General features: G+C 36.7%; 1 protein-coding gene across 44 annotated transcripts in view; it reads right to left on the reverse strand.

The window, feature by feature from the left end:
- RPS6KC1 (ribosomal protein S6 kinase C1) overlaps nt 1-24,419 on the reverse strand; it is a 213,609-nt gene that overhangs the window by 34,334 nt on the left and 154,856 nt on the right. For 35 of the 44 annotated variants that reach the window (XR_008537244.2, XR_001712482.4, XR_010150500.1 and 32 more), the window contains 2 exons: nt 9,564-9,611; nt 7,863-7,995 (listed from right to left, as the gene is read on the reverse strand). The exons of 4 other annotated variants lie outside the window; for them this stretch is intronic. Coding sequence is in view for 36 of the 40 variants with exons in the window: in XM_009441459.5 (XP_009439734.1) it covers nt 7,863-7,995; nt 9,564-9,611 (181 nt within the window). In the remaining 4 variants the exon portion in view is untranslated. The remainder of the gene's footprint in view (nt 1-7,862; nt 7,996-9,563; nt 9,612-24,419) is intronic. 5 more of the 44 variants (XM_016938511.4, XM_016938503.4, XM_063792176.1 and 2 more) reach the window with 1 other exon arrangement.

The raw sequence follows: 24,419 nt of genomic DNA on the forward strand, positions 1-24,419 counted from the left end.
GCTACTGAGGAAAATTAATTGGGCAACCATTAATAAAGCAAGCTACAGAAATTCTGACTGTGTATTCTGACATATATCTTTAAAACTAAAATCATAAAAATCACTTTCATGTAAATCAGAGAAATAAAAAAAATCCAGTATTTTACCAGCAATACTTGTAGTTATTATTTCACCATAGTTTTCTTTTATTTTAACCATTAAAACACCTCAATCCCTTTGTCAATTATAACTTTTACGTTAAACAATTATGGCTAAGTACCAAAAACCTGCTATAACAGTAGTGATTAGAAACAGTATTATAAGAAAGAATAATTAATTAAATTTGATCCAGAAATCTCAAAAGCAGTAACTACAGAAGTATACTTTGTGGAGACAGAATTGTAGTTGCAAAGAAATGAAAAATTAAGAATAATGTGTTAAAAATAAATCCCTCTATTCATATAAAGAAGACAATTTTTCAGCACATATTTATTGTAATCATTAAGCATCATATGCCAAGGGTACCTAAACCTTAAGGAAAATAACCACTGACAGTCAATTGCATGTGTAAAAAAGTCAACGGAAACATCAAAAATACCTCTTCCTACTTCACATTTCATTTTGAGAAATTCAATAAATACACATAGCACCTGACATGGTACCTAGCATAGAATAAATGCTCAATAAAGGCTAATTGTCATAATATTAATCCTAGGATTCTCATACATCTCTTTGTAGCAGCGATCTAGTTAACCATCTTCTCTATTTTATTTATTTAACTTTTTTTTTTTTCTTAGAGTCTCACTCTGTAGCCCAGACTGGAGTGCAGTGGTGGGATCTCAGCTCACTGAAGCTTCCACCTCCTAGGTTCAAGTTATCCTCCTGCCTCAGTCACCCAAGTAGCTGGGATTACAGGCGTGTGCCACCATACCCAGCTAATTTTTGTATCATCTTCCCCATTTTGATACCAGTTAGTGGTACAGGATATTATGGCATTTAACTTTTTCCTCTCATTTTTTTCTTAGCTAATGCTTTCTGTCCTCTTTATACTCAGTGTTTCACATTTCCCCATATTTCAACTGAAGTTTAAAAGGAGCTATGCATTGAGTCTATATTCTTTAGTCTACTGACAACAATACTCACATTCTCTTACCACAAATACCTATATTGTGGCACTCTAACAATGCTTGAACCTAAAACTAAGATTCTTGTATGCAATGCAAATAAAATGATTTGGGTGGTTTTCAATTCTCCTAGATGATGACTACTTTGAGGAAAGGATCAAGTCTTTTTCATCTTTGTATGTCTACTGCCTACACAATGTGCAGGACATAAAAGTCACTGCTTGTTAAATCAGATGATGAGATGTACCGTATAAGCAATCCATAAAGTTCCACTGACCAGCAAGAAATGGTACCTTTTAATAAAGTTCTAAGAAAAGCTTCATTCATTCCTAGGCCAATTCCACCTGAATAAACTACTGAAATCTAAAATTCAATGTACTTAAAGTCTTCATTTTTGGGGATAATGCTATAACTACGACTAGATCCTTACTTTAAGTCCCTCTTGTATCACTCTACCCTACTAATTGCTGCCTAATTAATCTTCTATTTCAGCACAGATCTTATGCCATTTCTGCATTCAAGAAGCCAAGTTCCCTCCATCTACTGAATCATATACCAACTCCACATAGGCATTTGAACTCCTGAGTAATACAGTTATCAACCCATGATTTGGTCCTCTCCCCCTACTCAACAAAGAATTCATGATGGGCTTTTCCCCATACCATGCTTGCACTTGGAATGTTTTTTTCTAATAATTTCCCCAGTATCTGCTTGTGAAAATCTTACCTATTCTTGAAGGTCCTTCAGAATCTGTTCTCTTTTACCAATTTCTTTGTATCCCTTAACTGGACACCATATATACATTCTCTCAATCCTCTATCATCCACCTTCATACTCCTTATGACATTTACATCATATTAATATTACTTTTATGCTTTTATTATCTCCTTCATGAGACTGTAAAGTCTTAATAGCTGCAGGCAGAGGATTCTATCTAGCATGTAAAACAGGTATTAAATAAATATTTATTAAACTGAGTTATAAAAAGATAACATCTGTACAAATTTTTTGAAAACCTTTCAAGGAAAAGAATCTATAAGTAAGAATCTATAAGGATCTATAAGTATAATGTCATTTTGGGGGCCATATGTTCTTCCAAAGACATATATTAACCTTAAGAAAAACCTGTTATTGCTAAGGTACATAAAATTTGTCTAATTTTTAACACTCTAAGACTGTAAATGATACTTTTCTAAGTCTTTTTGAAGCACATAAAATTGTAGATATTGAACCATTTTAAGATTTAAAAATTAGAATTCATAATGTTTAATTAAAACTCTTTGTCTCTCCTCAGATTTTAAGTCTATTGTTTTTCTATAAGATTGCAAAGTAAATTTGTTAAATTGCTTGGTCAGAATTAGGACTTAAATTTCATATGTACGATAAAACACTGCTATCACAGTAATCAAAATCATCTTTTGGCCAAGGAATTCAACTTGAAAAAAATCTGTCCTACATATAATTCTCAAAAAATACAACAAACAAAAACATGTATGTATAAATACATGTTTATACATGTATTTATATGAGTACTGGAAACAATTTAAACATCAATTAATAATAGCCATTTGCAAATACATAGTGCTTACCATGTACCAGGTACTATTCTAAGCATTTTACATATACAACTATTTAATCCTCACATCAACCCTATAAGGTAGGTAATTAACATTATCTCTATTTTACAGATGAGGAAATTGAGACACAGAAAGGTTAAATAACTTTCCCAAAGTCACACTAGTAATGGTGAGCCAGCATTTACATTCACATAGCATGGCTCCACAGTCCTTATTTTTAATCACTATAGTGTATGCCTCTCTTAATATGGACCTAAATATACTCATAAAGATATACTAAAGGCGTCCAAGGTACACTTTTGAGATGGGGGGGAAAAATGCAAGCTCAAGGCAATATGTAACACCCATTTAAGTTTTTTAAAAACAGACAGATAGGGAGTGAATGTTTATAAACATAGAAAGTTATTGGAAGATATATAATTACTGTTAAAAGAATGCCTATTTCTGGGGAATAGGTCTGGACAACAAAGTGAATAAGGAGGGATAATTTTTATTTTTACTTTATAGACTTCTATTTTGTTTGAATTTATTTTATAAATTAGTTTTATAATTTTAGAAAACTAATTAATAAAAGAATCATTTTACTCCTTGGGGCCTTAAGTAACTTGGAGAGAAATTCTTTTCTACCTCCTTTCTATTTTGTATATCCACAGTCAGAGATTTTTGCAACTTCTGTCTTTTAATTTGGTCTTTCATCTTTGACTGACCCAGTATTCAACAATTATACACTGAGCACCTTCTAAATACCAAGTATTTTGCTAATTCATCATACATATGATGAATATTATATAATGCCTAATCTTAGAAACTTAAACTCTCATGGCCTTGACTGAATACATTTTGTTTCCCCACCTTTCTCTCTCAAATAGTTTAAGAAAGGGCTTTATTAAAAGGAATAGTAAATATTTTAAACCTCTCTCCTAAAATCCTGACTGATATAGCCTGTCTACTCAACATCACCTGAATATTTAATAAGAATCTCAAATTCACATGTCCAAAATGGAATCCTTGATTTTCCTTCTAAACTTACTTCTCCCACAGCTTAGCAAATGGAAACTCCATTATTTCAATTATTTGAGCCAAAAACTTTGAAATCATGTAAAACAGAATCATGCCATTCTACCTTCAAAATACATTCAGACTCTAATAACCATTCTTTACCACCTACGCCAGCAGTTCCCAACCATTTTGGCACCAAGGACCAGTTTCATGGAAGACAATTTTTCCATGGATGGGGACAGGGGTGTGGGTGGGGGTAGAAAGTGTTTTGGGGTGAAACTGTTCCACCTCAGATCATCAGGCATTAGATTCCCATAAGGAGTGTGCAACCTAGATCCCTCGCATGTGCAGTTCACAATAGGGTTTGTGCTCCTATGAGAATCTAATGCCACTGCTGATCTGACAGGAGGCGGAGCTCAGGCAGTAATGTTCACTTGTCCGCCACTCACCTCCAGGTACCCGTCTGTGGCCCAGAGACCCCTGACCTACACACTAATACCTTGTCCAAGCCATCAGCATTTTCACCTGGGGTGCTGCAACAACTTCCAAATTGGTCTCCCTGCTTTTCCTTCTGCTCTCCTACATTCTGTTTTCTACAGAGCAGGCCAATGATCCCTATCTCATCACTCCTTTGCTCAGCATGCCCCAATAACATCTTATCTCATTTAGAATAAAAGTCCAGTTCTTAACGTGGCCTACAATGCTATACAGGATCTGCCTGCCTGCCTCCTCACTTCTCTAAGCATTCTTCCTACTGCTCTTTCTGTTCTGCTCCAGCCACACTGATCCTGCTGTTTCTTGAACACCAAGCACACCCCTGCCTCTAAGCCTGTGGACCTATTTGTTTTCTCTTGCCAAGACATCCTTTCCTTACATATCCACAATGCTCCCTCTCTCACTTCCTGAAGGTCTCTGGTCAAATGTCCCTTCTCAATAAGATGACCACCCTATATAAAATAGCAAACCACCCCTCTCACCCCTTTGGCATTCCCTTCCCCTTTCCTTTAATTTTTCTCCATAGTATATTTACCTCCATCTGTCATATATTTACTTAAATATTTGCTTATTGTCTGTTCTGCCTCTATAATGTAATGTAATGTAAGCTCCATGCAGGCAAAGTCTTCTGTTTTGTTCACTGCCAAATTAGAACTATGTCTGTGTCCCAGCAAGCACTCAATACATTTCTAATGAAATGAATTAAAAATGGAAAGAAAGAGTCCAAGAGACTCACATAAATCATGAGTAGTTCTGTAAGCAGTGGAAAGCTAAAGCCACAAATCATAAGTATTCAAAGCATTCATGTTATGGAGAAAACAACTGTTCAAGGTTTGCTTTCTCAGTAATAACTATTCACACATATGAAAAGTTACTTTTCTATGACACAGGCCAACTTCCTAATCTACGGAGGTGCCACTGATGTGTAAAAGAAAACACACTGTTCATCATCCAGTTCACTGCATTGCTCAAGCCAAATCTGAGAAATTACTGTAGATTTTCCTCTTCCTAATCTCAAATCCATTACAGGTCCCATTACTCTACCCTCAAACATCTCGACTGGTGCCCCAGAAGGCCAAGCCAGCAGCACCTTTTCACTAGCCTCCTGTATTAGCCTTTTTACTGCTTCTATTCTTGCCTTTCTACAACCCATTCCCCATACAAGAGCCAGTGACCTTTTTAAAATGTAAATCAGATTCTGTCACCCCTTAAGAAGTCCAATGGTTTCCCAATGCACTTGAACAAAAGTCAAAGTCCTTACTCTGCTGTACAAGGCTCCTGCCTACTTCTCCAACAGCCTCACGTACCAACATGTGCCTCACGTTGTCCTCACTCTGCTCCATTCCAACCAAATGATGCCTTTCTTGGTCATCAAACATCCCAAGTTTGTTTTTATACTCATCCCTGTACCTGTATCTTACATTCAAATGATTGTTTCTTTTGCCATTCAGAACTTCTCTTAAATGCCACCTTCTCAGAGAGGGCTCCCTCGACTACTTAATTCAACATAGTCCCCCAGTTGTTATCTATTAGATCTCCCTTTGTTAAAGATCTGTATAGTTCCTTTTATTATCCAATGTTCTCTTGCTTTTTGTTTTTCTGTTTGACTTTTCACAACAAGAATTTAAGTTTCAGGCCTGGCGTGGTGGCTCACACCTGCAATCCCAGCATTTTGGGAGGCTGAGGCAGGAGAATCGCTTGAGGCCAGGAGTTTAAGACCAATTTGGGCAACATAGAGAGACCCAATCTCTACAAAAAATTTTAAAACTTAGCCAGATGTGGTGGTGCATGCATGTAATCCCAGCTGAGGTGGGAGATCACTTGAGCCCAAGAGTTCAAGGTTACAGTGAGCTATGATTGTACCATAGCACTCTAACCTAGGAGACAGAGCAAGACCCTGACTACCCCCAACCAAAAAAAAAAAAAAAGAGAGAGAGAATTTTCTTGTCTTGTTCACCTAAAAAGGAGCCTACTCTACAGTACATGCTCAATAAATTTGCTGAATATTTAATTAATCCAGAGTCCCTATTTGCACTGTAATTTACTATCTTTATATTATAAAACCATCTTAAAAATAAACAATAGACACCTAAAATGAATGGTCAAAAGAGACAAATTTTATGGTCATGTGAGCATTTAAAGTCAGGTATGCTCGATAGTAAAGAAGGATCTAAAATAGTAGAAATTTTAAAAGTCATAAGTCTATGATTTTAAGAGATTATAAAAATTTTCTACATTATTCAAGTAAAATCAATTGAAACATCAGTTTCAAGAGGTATATGGGATGGTGAGAAGATGGTAGAAAAAAATGAAAAATGATTTGGAGAAGGAAGAGGAAGAAGAGGAAGATACAGCTACAAATAACAGAGGTAAGTTAAGACTGAAAATTTTGCCATAGATAATCTCCAACATGAATAATCCACACTGGGTAATAGAATATTGACTATAATTACATTCATCCTACTGACCTTGTTCTAAATTATTATGGATTATTACTACGCAAGTTATTTTGTTCCACACCAGAGGTGGCTGTATTTCGCTATCAGATGACATGACCTCTAATTCAATAATGTCTGTAATGCACTGGTATCCTCAGATAAAAGCTGTCTATAATGTCTGAACAAAGGTGAATTAGTTATCCAATTCACACACACAATTAACTCTCTTAATACCTGAGAGACCACAGAGCCCCTTCTGAATTTCCTATTAAATACTGCATATGGAGGTCTTCCCTCCATCTGTAGTTATCTTGTGCTGTACTTCACAATAAACAATATTAATTGTTTACTGCCCCCATCAAAAATCTTGCATTCATTATCATATGAGACCTCATTCCAGAAAGCAATGACTTCTTTTCCTAAAAAATTATATTAAATACAAATGTTATGCCTATTAGTAAAGTACAATAGTTATACAAAAATAACAATGCCTTCACGAGATACGGAAAACAATTTAAAAATTTTTTACTATTTTACGAACACCTCTTAAAAGCCAAATGGCAATATGTATTAAATGAATTTATATTTATATGCTGTTTTCAGTCATCCTAAATAAAAGACTACTTATTTAAATTCAGGTATTAAAGGGCAAAAAAAATCAAAACATTATATTTTTTGCCACCTGTTCCCTCTACAAAGAGCTGAAATTTCATAAATAGTTTGAAGGCAGAGAACTGTGCCTCTGCTTTGTACCCATATGTGATGCCAATGGCTGTATTCATAAAAACTCAGATCAGAATGACTAGGTAATGTCAAATGTTAAGCAAACACCCTTGCCTTCTAAAAGAAGGAGGTAATTAATTAATTCTTCAGGGGATGCTTTTCATTTTAGTCATCTAACATAATGTATCCTTTTAGCAGGGAACAAGCGAACAAAATACCACTAAAATAAAATCTAGCTCTCTTAGCACACACTCATATTAAAGTTCTCATTATATTAGGTAAATTCCATGAGAAAGTAAGTAGTGAAGTAAATCTACAAATGGTACCATAGTTCACATGAAATCTGTTGTTCACCTGGGTTTTCATTTTCCCTCACAACTCAAAGTAGGGAGGTAGAGCAGAGGAATAGGAAATGGTTTCTTAAACGTGTTTCATATATTCTATCTGCTCATGAAATGACAGAGAGAAACTGGAAGCTAAGTAGGTGACATTCTTCACTGCATAAACAATCCAAACTACAAACCAACCTTCCGCATGCTGCAGCACAAGAAATACTGACTCCTCAGAGATGATGTACTTATGCAGACACACCATGTTGGGCACGCAGCGGGGGATGATGGTCTTTCTGTTCCTGCTGTATTCACTGCTTTTCCTTAGACCCTGACAGAGAACAAAAAGGTCAGTTGTATCCTCAGTTGCCTTTAGAGCCTGCTGTGCTCTGTGTTTATCAACCAAACTAATCTATCCGAGTTACTCTGGGCTTCAGAGAAACCACTCATCTGCTGCTCTATGCCCCCCAGTCCCTGGAGGCTCTGCTGATGGCATCTGGCGTGAATCCAGAGAAGGAAGATGCCACAAAGCTGCCATTAAAATCAATTACGTGGGTCAGTGTTTTTATTAGAGATGCTCTCAAACTAAGTCATCAGGATGACACACAGTTATTTCTCTGTGACCTTTTCTTAAGTTTTATTTTACTTATCTATATCTTTAAAGCAGTAGACATTGTAAGACCAATGCAAACTCCTGAGACACAAAAGGTATTCTTAGATTAAGCAGGCAATTTTAAAATCCTATCCCCCAAAAGTACAAACAATATTAAGTCTTCTTACAAGGAATAAGGTTTGTCTATTTTCTGGTGTCATACTCTGTTTTTAAAGAAATGTCAATGATAAAGTATATTCACACACACACACAAAATGTGTTTCAGTATGTGTCAATGTGACCTACTGCCATGCCTTATCAGCGAAAGAAAAAGCAACAGAAAAAGAAATATAAAATTAATAAATTCACCTTCTGAATGCTGTGGAAATGCTTAAATTAGGATATTTTCAGAATATGTACTATCACAGTCCATTCCAAATACAATTTCAAAATTTCAAAATTGAGGGTTCTCTCTCTCCTTATTCATTTAGTTATAAATTGCATTATGTATAGAATCAAAATTGAATTTAGATCAAAAAGAGGACCAGGAATGTAGATACACTTTCCCAAAATACCTGTAACTAGACTTTAAGGCAAAATTTTAGCTCTTAAGAACTGTAGTGATAATCGAAGGTGAGACTGTGTGTAGTCTTCACAATTAAACAAAATGTTCTTGAGATGTATTTAAACAACACACTACACATTCAAACAACACAAAATGGTTCTTCAGTTTATCCAAATTATTTCCTCCATACTCTGTATCAAAAAAAATGTTGTTAAATGCATGCTATCAACCGTGATGAAAGGATAGAAAGAAAAGTAAATAAACATCACCAGAAACAACATAAAAGGACATTCAAAACCTAGAGGGGGATATATTAACTACTTAGTTAATATTAACTAAATATTAACTAAAATATTAACTTTTCTTTCAGAAGCATAATTTGAAATTCAAATTTTAAATTCATTAAACATATAAATTTTACTTACTCTTTTTTTTTTTTTTTTTTTTTTTTGAGACAGGGTCTCACTCTTGTTGCCCAGGCTGGAGTGCAATGGTGCAATCTTGGTTCACTGCAATCTCTGCCTCCTGGGTTCAAGCGATTCTCCTGCCTAAGTCTCCCGGGTAGCTGGGATTATAGAAGCCCACCATTATACCCGGCTAATTTTTGTATTTTTAGTAGAAACGGGGTTTCACCATGTTGGCCAGGATGGTCTCGAGCTCCTGACCTTAGGTGACCTGCCTACCTCAGTCTCCCAAAGTGCTGGAATTATAGGCACCACGCCTGGCTACAAATTTTACTTACTTTTAAAATGAAAGTCTGTTCTGTCCTTGTGTCCATTACAAGTAAAACCTACATAAAAGACACGAGTAATAATTTATTAACAATACAATGAAACATTAACTCTTAGCTTTAAACTAAACTTTAAGAGTAGGGCAGGGCTGAAATTTAATCCCCTCCCCAAAATTGTTCATTTCTGAATAAATTTTTTTAAGTCAGCAAATTATAGGATCAAAATAATCTTATCCAAAATAGGTTTTATTATGGTTTCCTTTTCTAAAAATGCCGTATTTTAGAAACATTACTGTTTCCTAAAGTATTTTAAAATGTATTTCTTAGAAGTAAAGGAAATACTATTTTAAACAGAGTTTTTCCTCTTGGAACATATATGATCAACAGGAAGTGGTTAAAAAAAAATTGTTCAAGTCTCAATTTTCTTCCTAAAATCTCCTATGTAGCAACTTGCTATAATGTGATCTCAATAACTCAGGCTCTAGCCTAAGGCATCCTTTTGGTATCTCTTCACCCTGGATTCACCTTAACACCCCTTTCCACCACCGGCAAATCCTGTCAGCTCTGTCTTCAAAATGTATCCAGAATCTGAACTCACCTTACCACTTCCACAGTTATTACTCTGTTCAAGCAAAGATCAACTCTTACCTAACTTGTAACTACAGTGTTCCAACTGATCTCCCTGCTTCCATCTTTGCTGCCCTGTTGTCTATCCTCAAAACAGCGGCCAGGGTTTTCTTTTTAAAACATAAGTTAGAACATGGCACTCTTCTTATCTCACTGAGAGAAAAAGCTTAAGCCCATAAAATGACCTCAAGACCCTTCATAACCTCTCACACATTGCCCCCCTAAACTACTCATTCCCACCCCTCATCTTGATGGATAAAATAAATTAACAGAAGTATGAAATTATCCTACCCTATTAAAGCTTTATTATTTTGGAAAAAACTACTGTAGCAAAGATTGGCAAACTTTTTCTTTAAAGGGCCAGACTGTAAATATTTTAGGCTCTGCAGGCCTATGCAGTCTCTGTTACAGCTTTTCAACTTTGTCATTATAGAACAAAAGCAGCCACAGACTGAAATTGGCCATGGGAGGAGGATTTGTACTACAGAAATCAGCAAACACTGCAAATGAGCCTTCTTCCCCCTACCAGAGAGCTGACTGTCAAACATTTACCAGCCCACCACTGGGTAAGGAAAGACAGAAATTAAGGATGAAAAAAAAAGATGTTAAGCTTGAAAAAAATAGAAGAATTTTTAAAAGGTGAGAAGAAACAAGGAAGTTGAGATGGGAAACCAGTTCGAGAAGATGGAAAATTCCATTTTAGATATTAAAGTTGAAAAAATAGTGACAACTTCATCTTTGTCTTCTGTTTGACCTACACTATTTAAATTTCCATTAATTTCAATACAATATTCTCACAGGTACCTCATATCCTCTTCCCAAGACCCTGCCTTCACCAAACAAACAAACAGCCTGCTGCTCCTCCTATAGTACTAAGACCATCTTCCATGCATGCTCTGAAACTAAACGTGGTCCAAGTTACTCTGAACTGTCTCCTGTCTCCCACCTTCAGAACAAGTGACTGATCCAGGATTCAACAATTATACACTGAGCACCTTCTGAATACCAAGTATTTAGAATCAATTCTAAATCAATCAAATCAATTCTACCTCCTAAGCACTTCTCTTATCCACCCTGTATTCTCTAATCTGCCATGTTTTAAGCATTTACTATGTGCTATACTTTACCCAGGTGTAATCAATATTAATCCTCCCAAAAAGCCAATGATTTATTTTATTTTATTTTGTTTTATCTTATTTTTATTGAGACTGGGTCTCACTCTGCTACCCAAGCTAGAGTGCTCTGGTGTGATTTTAGCTCACTGCAGCCTCAACCTTCCAGGTTCAAATGATCCTCCCACTTCAGCCTCCCAAGTAGCTGGTACTACAGGCATGTGCCACCATGCCTGGGTAATTTTTTTTTTTTTTTTTCGTAAGACAGGGGTCTCACTATATTGCCTAGGCTGATCTTGAACTCCTGCGATCGCTCAAGCGATCCTCCTGCCTTGGCCTCTCAAAGTGCTGAGATTACAGGGATAAGCCACCAGGTCTGGCTCAGTGAAATAATTTTACCATTCCTATTCTACATTAGAAGACATTACAGACATGTCTTCTTATGGACATAAGACATTCTTATTATGTAGAAGCTGTAATAGTCGGTAACAGTATCTAACACTTGTGAGGATTTCAGTAAGATAATCTTATAAAAGTACAGCTAGTTGCTATTACTGCTATCACTATTATTGCTTGTTTTTCCCTGAAATATTCCCCCAGGCACTTATCAAACAAGCATGCATCTTTCCATACGCAGCACAAATGTCACTCTAGCTCTCAGTAACACTGACTACTTTCTTCCTTTCTTCTGCTGTTTTACACAGCACCAGCATCTATTATAGAATCTCTAACCCTTCGATTTGGGGGTCTGTCTCCCAGTGAGACTTCGAGCTCTTTATGGGCATGCTGTAAGGCAGGATAATGGGCCCCAAAGATGTTCATACCCCAAGAATCCCCAACATTTGTGAACGTGTTATGTTACTGGCAAAAAGGCCTTTTCAGATGTAATTAAGGTACAGACCTTAAAACAGAGAGATTACACTGGATTATCTGGGTGGGTTCCAAAATATCACATGAATCCATTTCAAAAACAGAGAACTATCGTCTATGAAAAGAAAGGCAAAGCACAGAAATGATAAGGCTGAAAGGGAAATCATATTCAAAGCATGAAAGGGATGCATGGCTGCTGGCTCTCAGGTGGCAAAGGCCCACATGCAAGAACTGGAGAGAGGCTTCTAGGATCTCATAGCAAGCCTAAGAAGGAACCTAGGCAACTTCTAGGAGTATAGCGCAGTCCTTGGCTGACAGCCAGCAAAGAAACAGAGTTCAGTCCTACAACTCTATGAAAAGAAAAGAATTCAGCCAACAACCTGAATGAGCTTGGAAGCAGATTCCTCTCCTGAGCTTCCAGTAAGGAATATAGTCTTGCCACCATCTTGATTTCAACCCAGTAACTGTGTCAGACTTCTGACCTATAGAACTTTAATAATTTAATTGTTATAGGCTGCCAACTTTGTGGTAATTTGTTATGTCAGCAACAGAAAACCAACAGCATAAAAATTATTCTATCACATAACACACTGTTCTCACACAGTAAATGTTTAATAAACATATGGTTAGTGAATTCAACTCTAAAAGTTTGTAAGGTAGATGACGACATGGGAATAGAGCTTAGAAAATAAGTCGGTACTAATGATTTATATTTGAGCATTCTCCATAAAGATAAAAACTAAAGACACAAGAATGAATCCCACTGGGACACTTCCTTTATATCAGGCACTGTGCTGGGCTTTAAGGAATTAAATCATGTAATTCTCTCAACAATCCAAAGAGGTAGGTATCTTTTATTAATCAAGTTTACAGATAAGGAAATAAACATAAAACTGATTGTACTCTCTGGAGTGCACTCTGAAACACTGGAACTTCTTTAACCTCAGGACTTTGTCCATACTCACAAAGATAATAAGTGGTAGAGGGTAGTCTGGCTCCAGGTTTCTTCCTCTTTAATTGCTAAGCTATACTATTTATTTCTGAATTTTGAAAATATACATAGTTGAAATATTGTGAGTAAATAAGACAATAACCAAAAGTGTAATGAGAAAAGTACAAAGAGAAAACATAGTGGTTCAGGTGACAGAGAAAGAGAATGCTTAAGATGAGTGTAATCTATGCTAAACAACAGAGAGAAGCCATGAAGAATAAGGACTGAGAAACCATCACTGGTTAGGGCAGTTAGGAAGTCATGTGTAACTTTCAATACAGCATTGTACAGTTCACTGTACAATGAACTGAGGATAAAAGCAGATTGCACAGAGTTCATAATGAGTGATAAGAAAATAGAGGTGACATATATAAGCCTTTCAATAGTAAAGTCTGTCAGAAGAAGGAAAAACACTAAAATGAAATAGTGGGATCATCAGTTGAAACAAAGGATTTGACTTTTATTATTTTTCAGATAGGATAGACTTATTCTCTCCATAGCTGCCCTTTGAGTTACAATGAACACAAATCTTGAGCCTCCAAAACATGAAAACACATTTGTGAACTTTAAGAGTTAAATCAACATATCAAGAATGTAAAAGGAGGCACCATGGCCTTCCTTCTGCAAAGGAGAGCTCAATAAATATCTGTTGAACATCTGTTGAATCTGTGAAGACATTTAGTGTTCCTTAAGTCTCATTTGTTTTTACATGAGGTGTGACTTTTTTTTTTTTTTTTGAGACAGAGTCTTGCTTTGTTACCCAGGCTGGAGTGCAGTGGTGCGATCTCCGCTCACTTCAAGCTCTGCCTCCCGGGTTCACGACATTCTCCTGCCTCAGCCTCCGGAGTAGCTGGGACTACAGGCGCCCGCCACCACACCCAGCTAATTTTTTGTATTTTTAGTAGAGACAGGGTTTCACCGTGTTAGCCAGGATAGTCTCAATCTCCTGACCTCGTGATCTGCCCGCCTCGGCATCCCAAAGTGCTGGGATTACAGGCATGAGCCACCACACCCGGCTTATATGAGGTGTGACTTTTAAGTCACTTACCAGAAAGCCAATTCTATTTGAACAAGACATATCTATATAAAGTAGAACACATCTCACTAGGTAAAAGGCATGGAAGCTGTATAACCAAAGGAAAGAACTTCTCCCTATTAAAAGCCCCTTAATTGACTCAACAAAATATACCTGCACAAATCAGGAGTGATACCTCCTTACTGATCTCACTTAGTCATGAAGCATGAAGCAGATCAGATAAAAAGGCCAAACCGGCTGGGTGCAGTGGCTCACACCTGTAATCCCAGCATTTTGGGAGACCAAGGTGGGTGGATCACCTGAGGTCAGGAGTTTAAGACCAGCCTGGCCAACGTGGTGAAACCTCGTCTCTACTAAAAATACAAAAATTAGCCGGGCATGGTGGTGGACACCTATAATCCCAGCTACTCGGGAGGGCGAGGCACGAGAATCACTTGAATCAGGAGGCGGAGGTTGCAGTGAATTGAGATCGCGCAACTCCACACTCCAGCCTGAGCAAGAGTGAGACTCCATCTCCAAAAAAAAAAGCAAATTAAGATGGATAAACATGGCTGGGAAATGCTGCTTTGTTTATATTTACTTTCTTCTCCTACGAAGTTTGTGTGCAACTAGACAACGTTCACATTGAGGCAATAAACATAAGAACATATGTGATTTTTTAAAAATGTGCCCTTTGACTGTCAATTTCTCCCAAACAGGTGTTGGCTAAATGATTATAAATTGGCCTCTGGATATACCTCTTCAACTGAGCCGTACAGGGCTGGTGATAATATAATTAGACCCAAAAACATCAGGCTGGTGAATGCTTTCCATCTGTTTGGCAATAATGTTTAGTTAACAATAGTCTTTAAAAGAAGCACCTTCAACTTCAGTTCTTAAAGTTATTTATAGAGCCATTCTTAACACACCAGCACTCCTGCTAACAAGAGCTTTAGCTGCTTGGAAATTATTAGCCATACAGCTGTACACAAAGAGAAACGACTGCATTTAACATCTGTATCTTTCCAAATTTACATGCTTCAACCTCATTTAAAGTCATTTCTTAACGAACAGTGCTATGGTGCTGCATTAATATTATAGTTGCATGCACAAAGATCATAAGGAGCCAAACATTTTTTTTAATGCCAACAGTAGGCCAATCTGTAATGAAACTGTCAGCATAAAGGACAAAATAATAGCTTCTTTAACCCTCAAACAGAATTTGTTCATGTGTAGACTAGAACACATCAATTTAAAAACTGCTCATGGGTTTGCTCACCTTTATAAAGACAAAAATCTAATTTGTACTAGCTTGATACAATTGTCTTTCCAATAAAAGGCTCCTAAAACAATCTTTTATTTCATGATAAAACAAGTACTATAACTAAAACTGTCATGAAATAATTACCTTGGATAGCATACCTTATTGAAAGAATACAATTAATGTATTTCTCCCTTTCATTTTTCACACTTACTTATCAGCCCTATATTAGCATATGGTCTAACAGAAGAAATTACTTCATCTTTGCCCATACTAATACATGAAATAACTGCTCCTAACTGGGGGGAAAAAAAGAAAAAGCAGGCAACTTATTCCTTAAGGATTAGCCTCATCTGTTCTTCAATTCCACAAGTTTCACTTTTCCCACTTTTCTGTCATAATAGTAGTAGGAAAAGCTCCAACTGATTACAGGTTTGAGTCTATTTGTTAACTAAAATTAAGAAAGGACTAATATTTAAGTAGGCAACCATCTTTGCAAAGAAAAGAGGGAGAAGGGGTACACCAAAAGTATCAAATGATGATTATTTTTAAGCAAATAAAGAAAAATAATATGGAGAAGAGAAAAGAGATATGCTACTATGAAGGCACTACGACTGTGGTGAAGAAGTGTGGAGAGTTCCCTTCAGTGGGGATTCAGTGTCTCCCCATTCATGAATCTTTTTAGATATTTAATTTAAATGTTGACACTGGAAGTCTGGAAGTCCCTGAAAATAACTTCAGCTCCAATTCCTTTTAAAAGAAAGATTACTTGGGTAATTTGAGGGACTGTCTGTCTCTACTTTAGTGCCAGTTACTTCATGGGACTCCAGAACAATTAATACAAGTTAAAATAATGCTTAAGTCTATAGAAAATTAGTACAACCACTATGGAAAACAATATGGAGATTCCTTAAAGAACTAAAAGTAGAACTACCATTCTATCCAACAATCCCACTACTGGGTAGCTACCCAAAGAAAAAGAAGTCATTATATGAAAAAGACACATGCATATACATGTTTATAGCAGCACGATTAGCAACTGCAATGATACCGAACCAACCTAAGTGCCCAGCGACCAATGAGTGGATAAAGAAAATGTGGTGTATATATACTCCATAGAATACTACTCAGCCATAAAAAGAAATGAAATAATGTCTTTTGCAGCAACTTGGATGAAGGTGGAGGCCATTACTCTAATTGAAGTAACTCAGGAATGGAAAACCAAATATCATGTGTTCTTGTAAGTGGGAGCTAAGCTATGAGGATGCAAAGGCGTAAGAGTGATATAATGGACTTTGGGGACTCAGGAGGGAAGGTTGGGAGGTGGGTGAGGGATAAAATACTACGTATTGGGTACAGTGTACATTGCTCGAGTAATGGATGCACTTAAATCTCAGAAATCACCACTAAAGAACTTATCTGTGTAACCAAAACCACCAGTACCCCAAAAACTATTGAAAAAAAGAAAAGAAACAAAAAGACTACAGGACAAACACAGAGCATCCCTTAATGGTGTCACATATAACCGGATTTGTGTTTGCTGCTTATAATCTGGATGAGATATCAACTGTGTAAGTCATGCTCCTGGTAATTCACATATAAATAATGACAACAGAAAGAATGAGATCAACACAATAAAGAAACTAGAGAAAATAGTACTAGACCGATTTTGCAAATAAGTTTTTCCCAACATACTTTCATGTGAACATGATTGTACTTACTACACTCTCTTTCAAAGGTAATCCATACTTGACTAGTATTAGATCTGAATTTTTAACCAGATGGGCAAATTTACAAGAGCTGGTAATGTTATCCTTCTATAGAAATGGATTTGAACAAACCTAGAGCATTAAAACTTTGCTTTCCTCCCCTAACACCATGCATAATTATCAAATGTTATTCATATTTTCTGCTAAAATAAATCTCATTTTGCATTCTTAAAACATCCAAAATGTGTTTCTACTCTTAATTCCACACCTTATTCTCATGAGGCATCTTTATAAAAATTCAACTACTAGAAAACAAGGAATAGTACTCGGTGGGCTTTAATATCAACAATTCTCCCAACTGGGGTCTAACTTCTCTTTCTTTGGCATCAGAAGGCCAGCAATGTTCCCTGTACCATTGCCCAGCAACTCCAAAAGCAAAAGATGTTGCACCTACAGCTTCAGTCCATCAGAAGCTGCACCATCAAGAGCATCAGCATGAACAGACCATGCAGAGATGCTTCTCTCATGTTATGCCATGAAACCAATCTGTCCTTGGTTTCACAAGTTTTCCACTGATGAAAATTCAAGCATAAAGAGTAAAATTTGACAGGGATACTTATAACTCTAGTCTACAAGATATTTTCAGCTATTACTCTCAAGGATACATTTTCAATTGAGAAAAGTATATAAGGTACCCAAGATTTATGGGTAACAAAGAAAATCCTTTGGAGCCTTACCAATGTTTCATTTGTGCTAGAACTTCCCACATAGCAGATTATCATGAAGTGAACAAATAATCCAAAAAGGTTAGCAATGTTCCCTGTACCCACTGCTCAGTAACTCCAAAAGCAAAATATGTTGTGCCTACAGCTTTAGCTCATCAGAAGTCGCTGCATCAATTTCTGCAAAGTTAACAAAGTTAAGAACGGCAGAGTCAAGAATCACCAACTAATTTAGAACAAAAGGAAATATCTCTTTGAGGCTGGTTGAGTTCTTCAGGCTCCTATTTGATCCAGAAATACCTTCAAAGGTAGAAGAAAACAGACCAAATCTACCAGAATTATATGAAGATTGTACTTAAAATCCACATCTCTTCTTAGTTATTAAAATCCAAAATGCCATAATTCAAAATATACTTTGTTTATGCAAACACCCAAGATTCCTAAAAACAACCTATATTTCAATTTATGTAGTTATCTTAACTACCAACAAACTGGGGTAGAAACAGAGGAAAAAGAACCAGGTTAGGAAGAGCAAGTAACATAAGACTAAACTGGTAAATAAATACTTCTATAAGAACACAACTAATTGTAGATTTCTTTAAATGCCCAGACATTCACAAAGGTTTTAGTATGCTAATTTTTAATTAAAAGATATTTCAGCAGTGAAAGCTCTTTCATATGCACTACTGATTCTTCATCAAACGTTAACTTTCCAACTTAACACCAGTTTAGCCGGTGGCAGCCTGAAGGTTTACCATCTGCTGCTACCCAAAGTCACTGTGGCCACCTTCAGAACATATGCATCAAAGCCCCAAGATAAGAGACTGAAGAAATATTGCCTAAGTCAGCATAAGGGGGATGACGAACCCAGAGGCAGGCAACAGGCAAGCTACCAGAAAACACAGAACGTCATGAAGCATCAGTTCGCCTAAGGAAAAAGTACCCAAGGTCACAGGGGACTCCAATGGCTGAACAAAAAGACAAGAGAAATACTACTCCTAATGGAATATACTTAAGTCATTATGTGATCTTTCTATTAAAAAAAAAAAAGTCTAGTCATATTTAAAATCACCTGTAATTTTATTGAAAATAGGCATTATGGTGAATAAAATGAAACATAAAATGTAAGATGTTTTATTCAGTCTATGGATAATAATAAAGATTGTATTTTTTATGGAGTCATAAAAGTAGAGTATTTTGTTTTGAAAGGCCTGTTTTTCTGGGTACTATCATACCCATACTTCAAACATAACATGAGAAAATAGACTTTGAGACAGATTTAACAAAATCCACAAAATACCACTTTAAAAACCTGATGCCATATATTTAAGGTAATGATCACGTTTACCATAATACTTCATATAAAAACAAAATACTGTGGTGTCTTTTAAAAACAGAATCTCAAGAATCTAACTATATTCAATTCTAACACTGAATAACTGGCATACATTTATTGTAAAAGAAATGTATTCACAGGAAATTTGCTTAGACTTCATTTTTGCTTTCTGCTTTTTAAAATGTATTTTAAATGTAGTTAGAAGAAAATAAGTATAGAAGATATTTTCTAGAAAATTATAAAAAAGCATCTTTTAATTCTTAGTTTTAAAATGGCAACAGAACGCTGGGCACAGTGACTCACATCTGCAATCCCAGCACTTTGGGAGACTGAGGTGGGCAGATTGCTGAGGCCAGGAGTTCGAGACCAGCCTGACCAACACGGTGAAACCCTCTTTCTATAAAAATACAAAAATCAGCTGGGTGAGGTGGCACATGCCTGTAACCCCAGTTACTTGGGAGGCTGAGGCACAAGAATCACTTAAACTTGGGAGGCAGAGGTTGCAGTGAGGTGAGATCACACCACTGCACTCCACCCTGGGTGACAGAGCGAGGGTCCATTTCAAAAACATAAAATGGCAACAGATGCAATTTTTTTGTGTTAATTCTGATCTTAATTCAGATTTTTAAAGATTCTACAATGCATCCACAAAGAATTAGTTATAAACTAATTTAAAGATAGGGCATTATTAAACATTAATGTACCATAAAAACTGTTGTAATAAAGGACATTTATCTTACCCTACATTTAAACCTGATTAATACAAACATAACCTGTTGAATGTAAATATCAATATTTCTACAATACAATACTGTATTGTGTGTGTATATATCCCATCTGAATTCAATTCATACCTATAAATATTTAGTACTTTGGGTAAATATGATGGGTTTTTTTAAATTATTATACTTAAAGTTTTAGGGTACATGTGCACAACGTGCAGGTTTGTTACATATGTATACATGTGCCATGTTGGGGTGCTGCATCCATTAACTCGTCATTTAACATTAGGTATATCTCCTAATGCTATACCTCCCCCCTCCCCCCACCCCACAACAGGCCCCGGTGTGTGATGTTCCCCTTCCTGTGTCCACGTGTTCTCATTGTTCAATTCGACCTATGAATGAGAACATGTAGTGTTTGGTTTTTGTCGTTGCAATAGTTTGCTGAGAATGATGGTTTCCAGCTTCATCCATGTCCCTACAAAGGGCATGAACTCATCCTTTTATATGGCTGCATAGTACTCCATGGTGTATATGTGCCACATTTTCTTAATCCAGTCTATTGTTGTTGGACATTTGGGTTGGTTCTAAGTCTTTGCTATTGTGAATAGTGCTGCAATAAACATACGTGTGCATGTGTCTTTATAGCAGCATGTGTTATAATCCTTTGGGTACATACCCGGTAATGGAATGGTTGGATCAAATGGTATTTCTAGTTCTAGATTCCTGAGGAATCGCCACACTGACTTCCACAATGGTTGAACCAGTTTATAGTCCCACCAACAGTGTACAAGTCTTCCTATTTCCCCATATCCTTTCCAGCACCTGTTGTTTCCTGACTTTTTAATGATCGCCATTCTAACTGGTGTAAGATGGTATCTCACTGTGGTTTTGATTTGCATTTCTCTGATGGCCAGTGATGATGAGCATTTTTTCATGTGTCTGTTGGCTGCATAAATGTCTTCTTTTGAGAAGTGTCTGTTCATATCCTTCACCCACTTGTTGATGGGGTTGTTTTTTTCTTGTAAATGTGTCGGAGTTCATTGTAGATTCTGGATATTAGCCCTTTGTCAGATAAGTAGATTGCAGAAATTTTCTCCCATTCTGTAGGTTGGCTGTTCACTCTGATGGTAGTTTCTTTTGCTGTGCAGAAGCTCTTTAGTTTAATTAGATACCATTTGTCAATTCTGGCTTTTGTTGCCATTGCTTTTGGTGTTTTAGACATGAAGTCCTATGTCTATGTCCTGAATGGTATTGCCTAGGTTTTCTTCTAGGGCTTTTACGGTTTTAGGTCTAACATTTAAGTCTTCAATCCAAATTTAATTTTTTTATAAAGTGTAAGGAAGGGATCCAGTTTCAGCTTTCTACATATGGCTAGCCAGTTTTTCCAGCACCATTTATTAAATAGGGAATCCTTTCCCCATTGCTTGTTTTTCTCAGGTGTCAAAGATCAGATAGTTGTAGATATGTGGCATTATTTCTGAGGGCTCTGTTCTGTTCCATTGGTCTATATCTCTGTTTTGGTACCAGTACCATGCTGTTTTGGTTACTGTAGCCTTGTAGTATAGTTTGAAGTCAGGTAGTGTGATGCCTCCAGCTTTGTTCTTTTGGCTTAGGATTGACTTGGCAATGTGGGCTCTTTTTTGGTTCCATATGAACTTTAAAGTAGTTTTTTCCAATTCTGTGAAGAAAGTCATTGGTAGCTTGATGGGGATGGCATTGAATCTATAAATTACCTTGGGCAGTATGGCCATTTTCACAATATTGATTCTTCCTACCCATGAGCATGGAATGTTCTTCCATTTGTTTGTATCCTCTTTTATTTCATTGAGCAGTGGTTTGCAGTTCTCCTTGAAGAGGTCCTTCACGTCCCTTGTAAGTTGGATTCCTAGGTATTTTAATCTCTTTGAAGCAATTGTGAATGGGAGTTCACTCATGATTTGGCTCTCTGTCTGTTATTGGTGTATAAGAATGCTTGTGATTTTTGCACATTGATTTTGTATCCTGAGACTTTGCTGAAGTTGCTTATCAGTTTAAGGAGATTTTGGGCTGAGACGATGGGGTTTTCTAGATATACAATCATGTCATCTGCAAACAGGGACAATTTGACTTCCTCTTTTCCTCATTGAATACCCTTTATTGCCTTCTTCTGCCTGATTGCCTTGGCCAGAACTATTCAACAATACGTTCAATAGGAGTGGTGAGAGAGGGTATCCCTGTCTTGTGCCAGTTTCCAAAGGGAATGCTTCCAGTTTTTGCCCATTCAGTATGATATTGGCTGTGGGTTTGTCATAGACAGCTCTTATTATTTTGAGATACATCCCATCAATACCTAATTTATTGAGAGTTTTTAGCATGAAGGGTTGTTGAATTTTGTCAAAGGCCTTTTCTGCATCTATTGAGGTAATCATGTGGTTTTTGTCATTGGTTCTGTTTATATGCTGGATTATGTTTATTGATTTGCATATGTTGAACCAGCCTTGCATCCCAGGGATGAAGCCCACTTGATCATGGTGGATAAGCTTTTTGATGTGCTGCTGGATTCAGTTTGCCAGTATTTTACTGAGGATTTTTGCATCGATGTTCATCAGGGATATTGGTCTAAAATTCTCTTTTGTTGTTGTGTCTCTGTCAGGCTTTGGTATCAGGATGACGCTGGCCTCATAAAATGAGTTAGGGAGGATTCCCTCTTTTTCTATTGATTGGAATAGTTTCAGAAGGAATAGTACCAGCTCATCTTTGTACCTCTGGTAGAATTCGGCTGTGAATCCATCTGGTCCTGGACTTTTTTTGGTTGGTAAGCTATTAATTATGGCCTCAATTTCAGAGCCTGTTATTGGTCTATTCAGAGTTTCAACTTCTTCCTGGTTTAGTCTTGGGAGGGTGTATGTGTCAAGGAATTTATCCATTTCTTCTAGATTTTCTAGTTTATTTGAGTAGAGGTGTTTATAGTATTCTCTGATGGTAGTTTGTATTTCTGTGGGATCGGTGGTGATATCCCCTTTATCATTTTTTATTGTGTCTATTTGATTCTTCTCTCTTTTCTTCTGTATTAGTCTTGCTAGCGGTCTATCAATTTTGTTGATCTTTTCAAAAAACCAGCTCCTGGATTCATTGATGTTTTGAAGGGTTTTTTGTGTCTCTATCTCCTTCAGCTCTGCTCTGATCTTAGTTATTTCTTGCCTTCTGCTAGCTTTTGAATGTGTTTGCTCTTGCTTCTCTAGTTCTTTTAATTGTGATGTTAGGGTGTCAATTTTAGATCTTTCCTGCTTTCTCTTGTGGGCATTTAGTGCTATAAATTTCCCTCTACACACTGCTTTAAATGTGTCCCAGAGATTCTGGTATGTTATGTCTTTGTTCTCGTTGGTTTCAAAGAACATCTTTATTTCTGCCTTCATTTCGTTATGTACCCAGTAGTCATTCAGGAGCAGTTTGTTCAGTTTCCATGTAGTTGAGTGGTTTTGAGTGAGTTTCTTAATCCTGAGTTCTAGTTTGATTGCACTGTGGTCTGAGAGACAGTTTGTTATAATTTCTGTTCTTTTACATTTGCTGAGGAGAGCTTTACTTCCAAGTATGTGGTCAATTTTGGAATAGGTGTGGTGTGGTGCTGAAAAAAATGTATATTCTGTTGATTTGGGGTGGAGAGTTCTGTAGATGTCTATTAGGTCCACTTGGTGCAGAGCTGAGTTCAATTCCTGGGTATCCTTGTTAACTTTCTGTCTTGTTGATCTGTCTAATGTTGACAGTGTGGTGTTAAAGTCTCCCATTATTACTGTGTGGGAGTCTAAGTCTCTTTGTAGGTCTCTAAGGACTTGCTTTATGAATCTGGGTGCTCCTGTATTGGGTGCATATATATTTAAGATAGTTAGCTCTTGTTGAATTGATCCCTTTACCATTATGTAATGCCCTTGTCTCTTTTGATCTTTGTTGGTTAAAAGTCTGTTTTATCAGAGACTAGGATTGCAACACCTGCCTTTTTTTGTTTTCCATTTGCTTGGTAGATCTTCCTCCCTCCCTTTATTTTGAGCCTATGTGTGTCTCTGCACGTGAGATGGGTTTCCTGAATACAGCACGCTGATGGGTCTTGACTCTTTATCCAATTTGCCAGTCTGTGTCTTTTAATTGAGCATTTAGCCCATTTACATTTAAGGTTAATATTGTCATGTGTGAATTTGATCCTGTCATTATGATGTTAGCTGGTTATTTTGCTCGTTAGTTGATGCAGTTTCTTCCTAGCCTCAATGGTCTTCACAATTTGGCATGTTTTTGCAGTGGCTGGTACTGGTTGTTCTTTTCCATGTTTAGTGCTTCCTTCAGGAGCTCTTGTAGGGCAGGCCTGGTGGTGACAAAATCTCTCAGCATTTGCTTGTCTTTAAAGTATTTTATTTCTCCTTCACTTATGAAGCTTAGTTTGGCTGGATATGAAATTCTGGGTTAAAAATTCTTTTCTTTAAGAATGTTGAATATTGGCCTCCACTCTCTTCTGGCTTGTAGAGTTTCTGC

This window comes from Pan troglodytes, chromosome 1, assembly GCF_028858775.2.
Source record: "Pan troglodytes isolate AG18354 chromosome 1, NHGRI_mPanTro3-v2.0_pri, whole genome shotgun sequence".
Lineage (NCBI taxonomy): Eukaryota > Metazoa > Chordata > Mammalia > Primates > Hominidae > Pan > Pan troglodytes.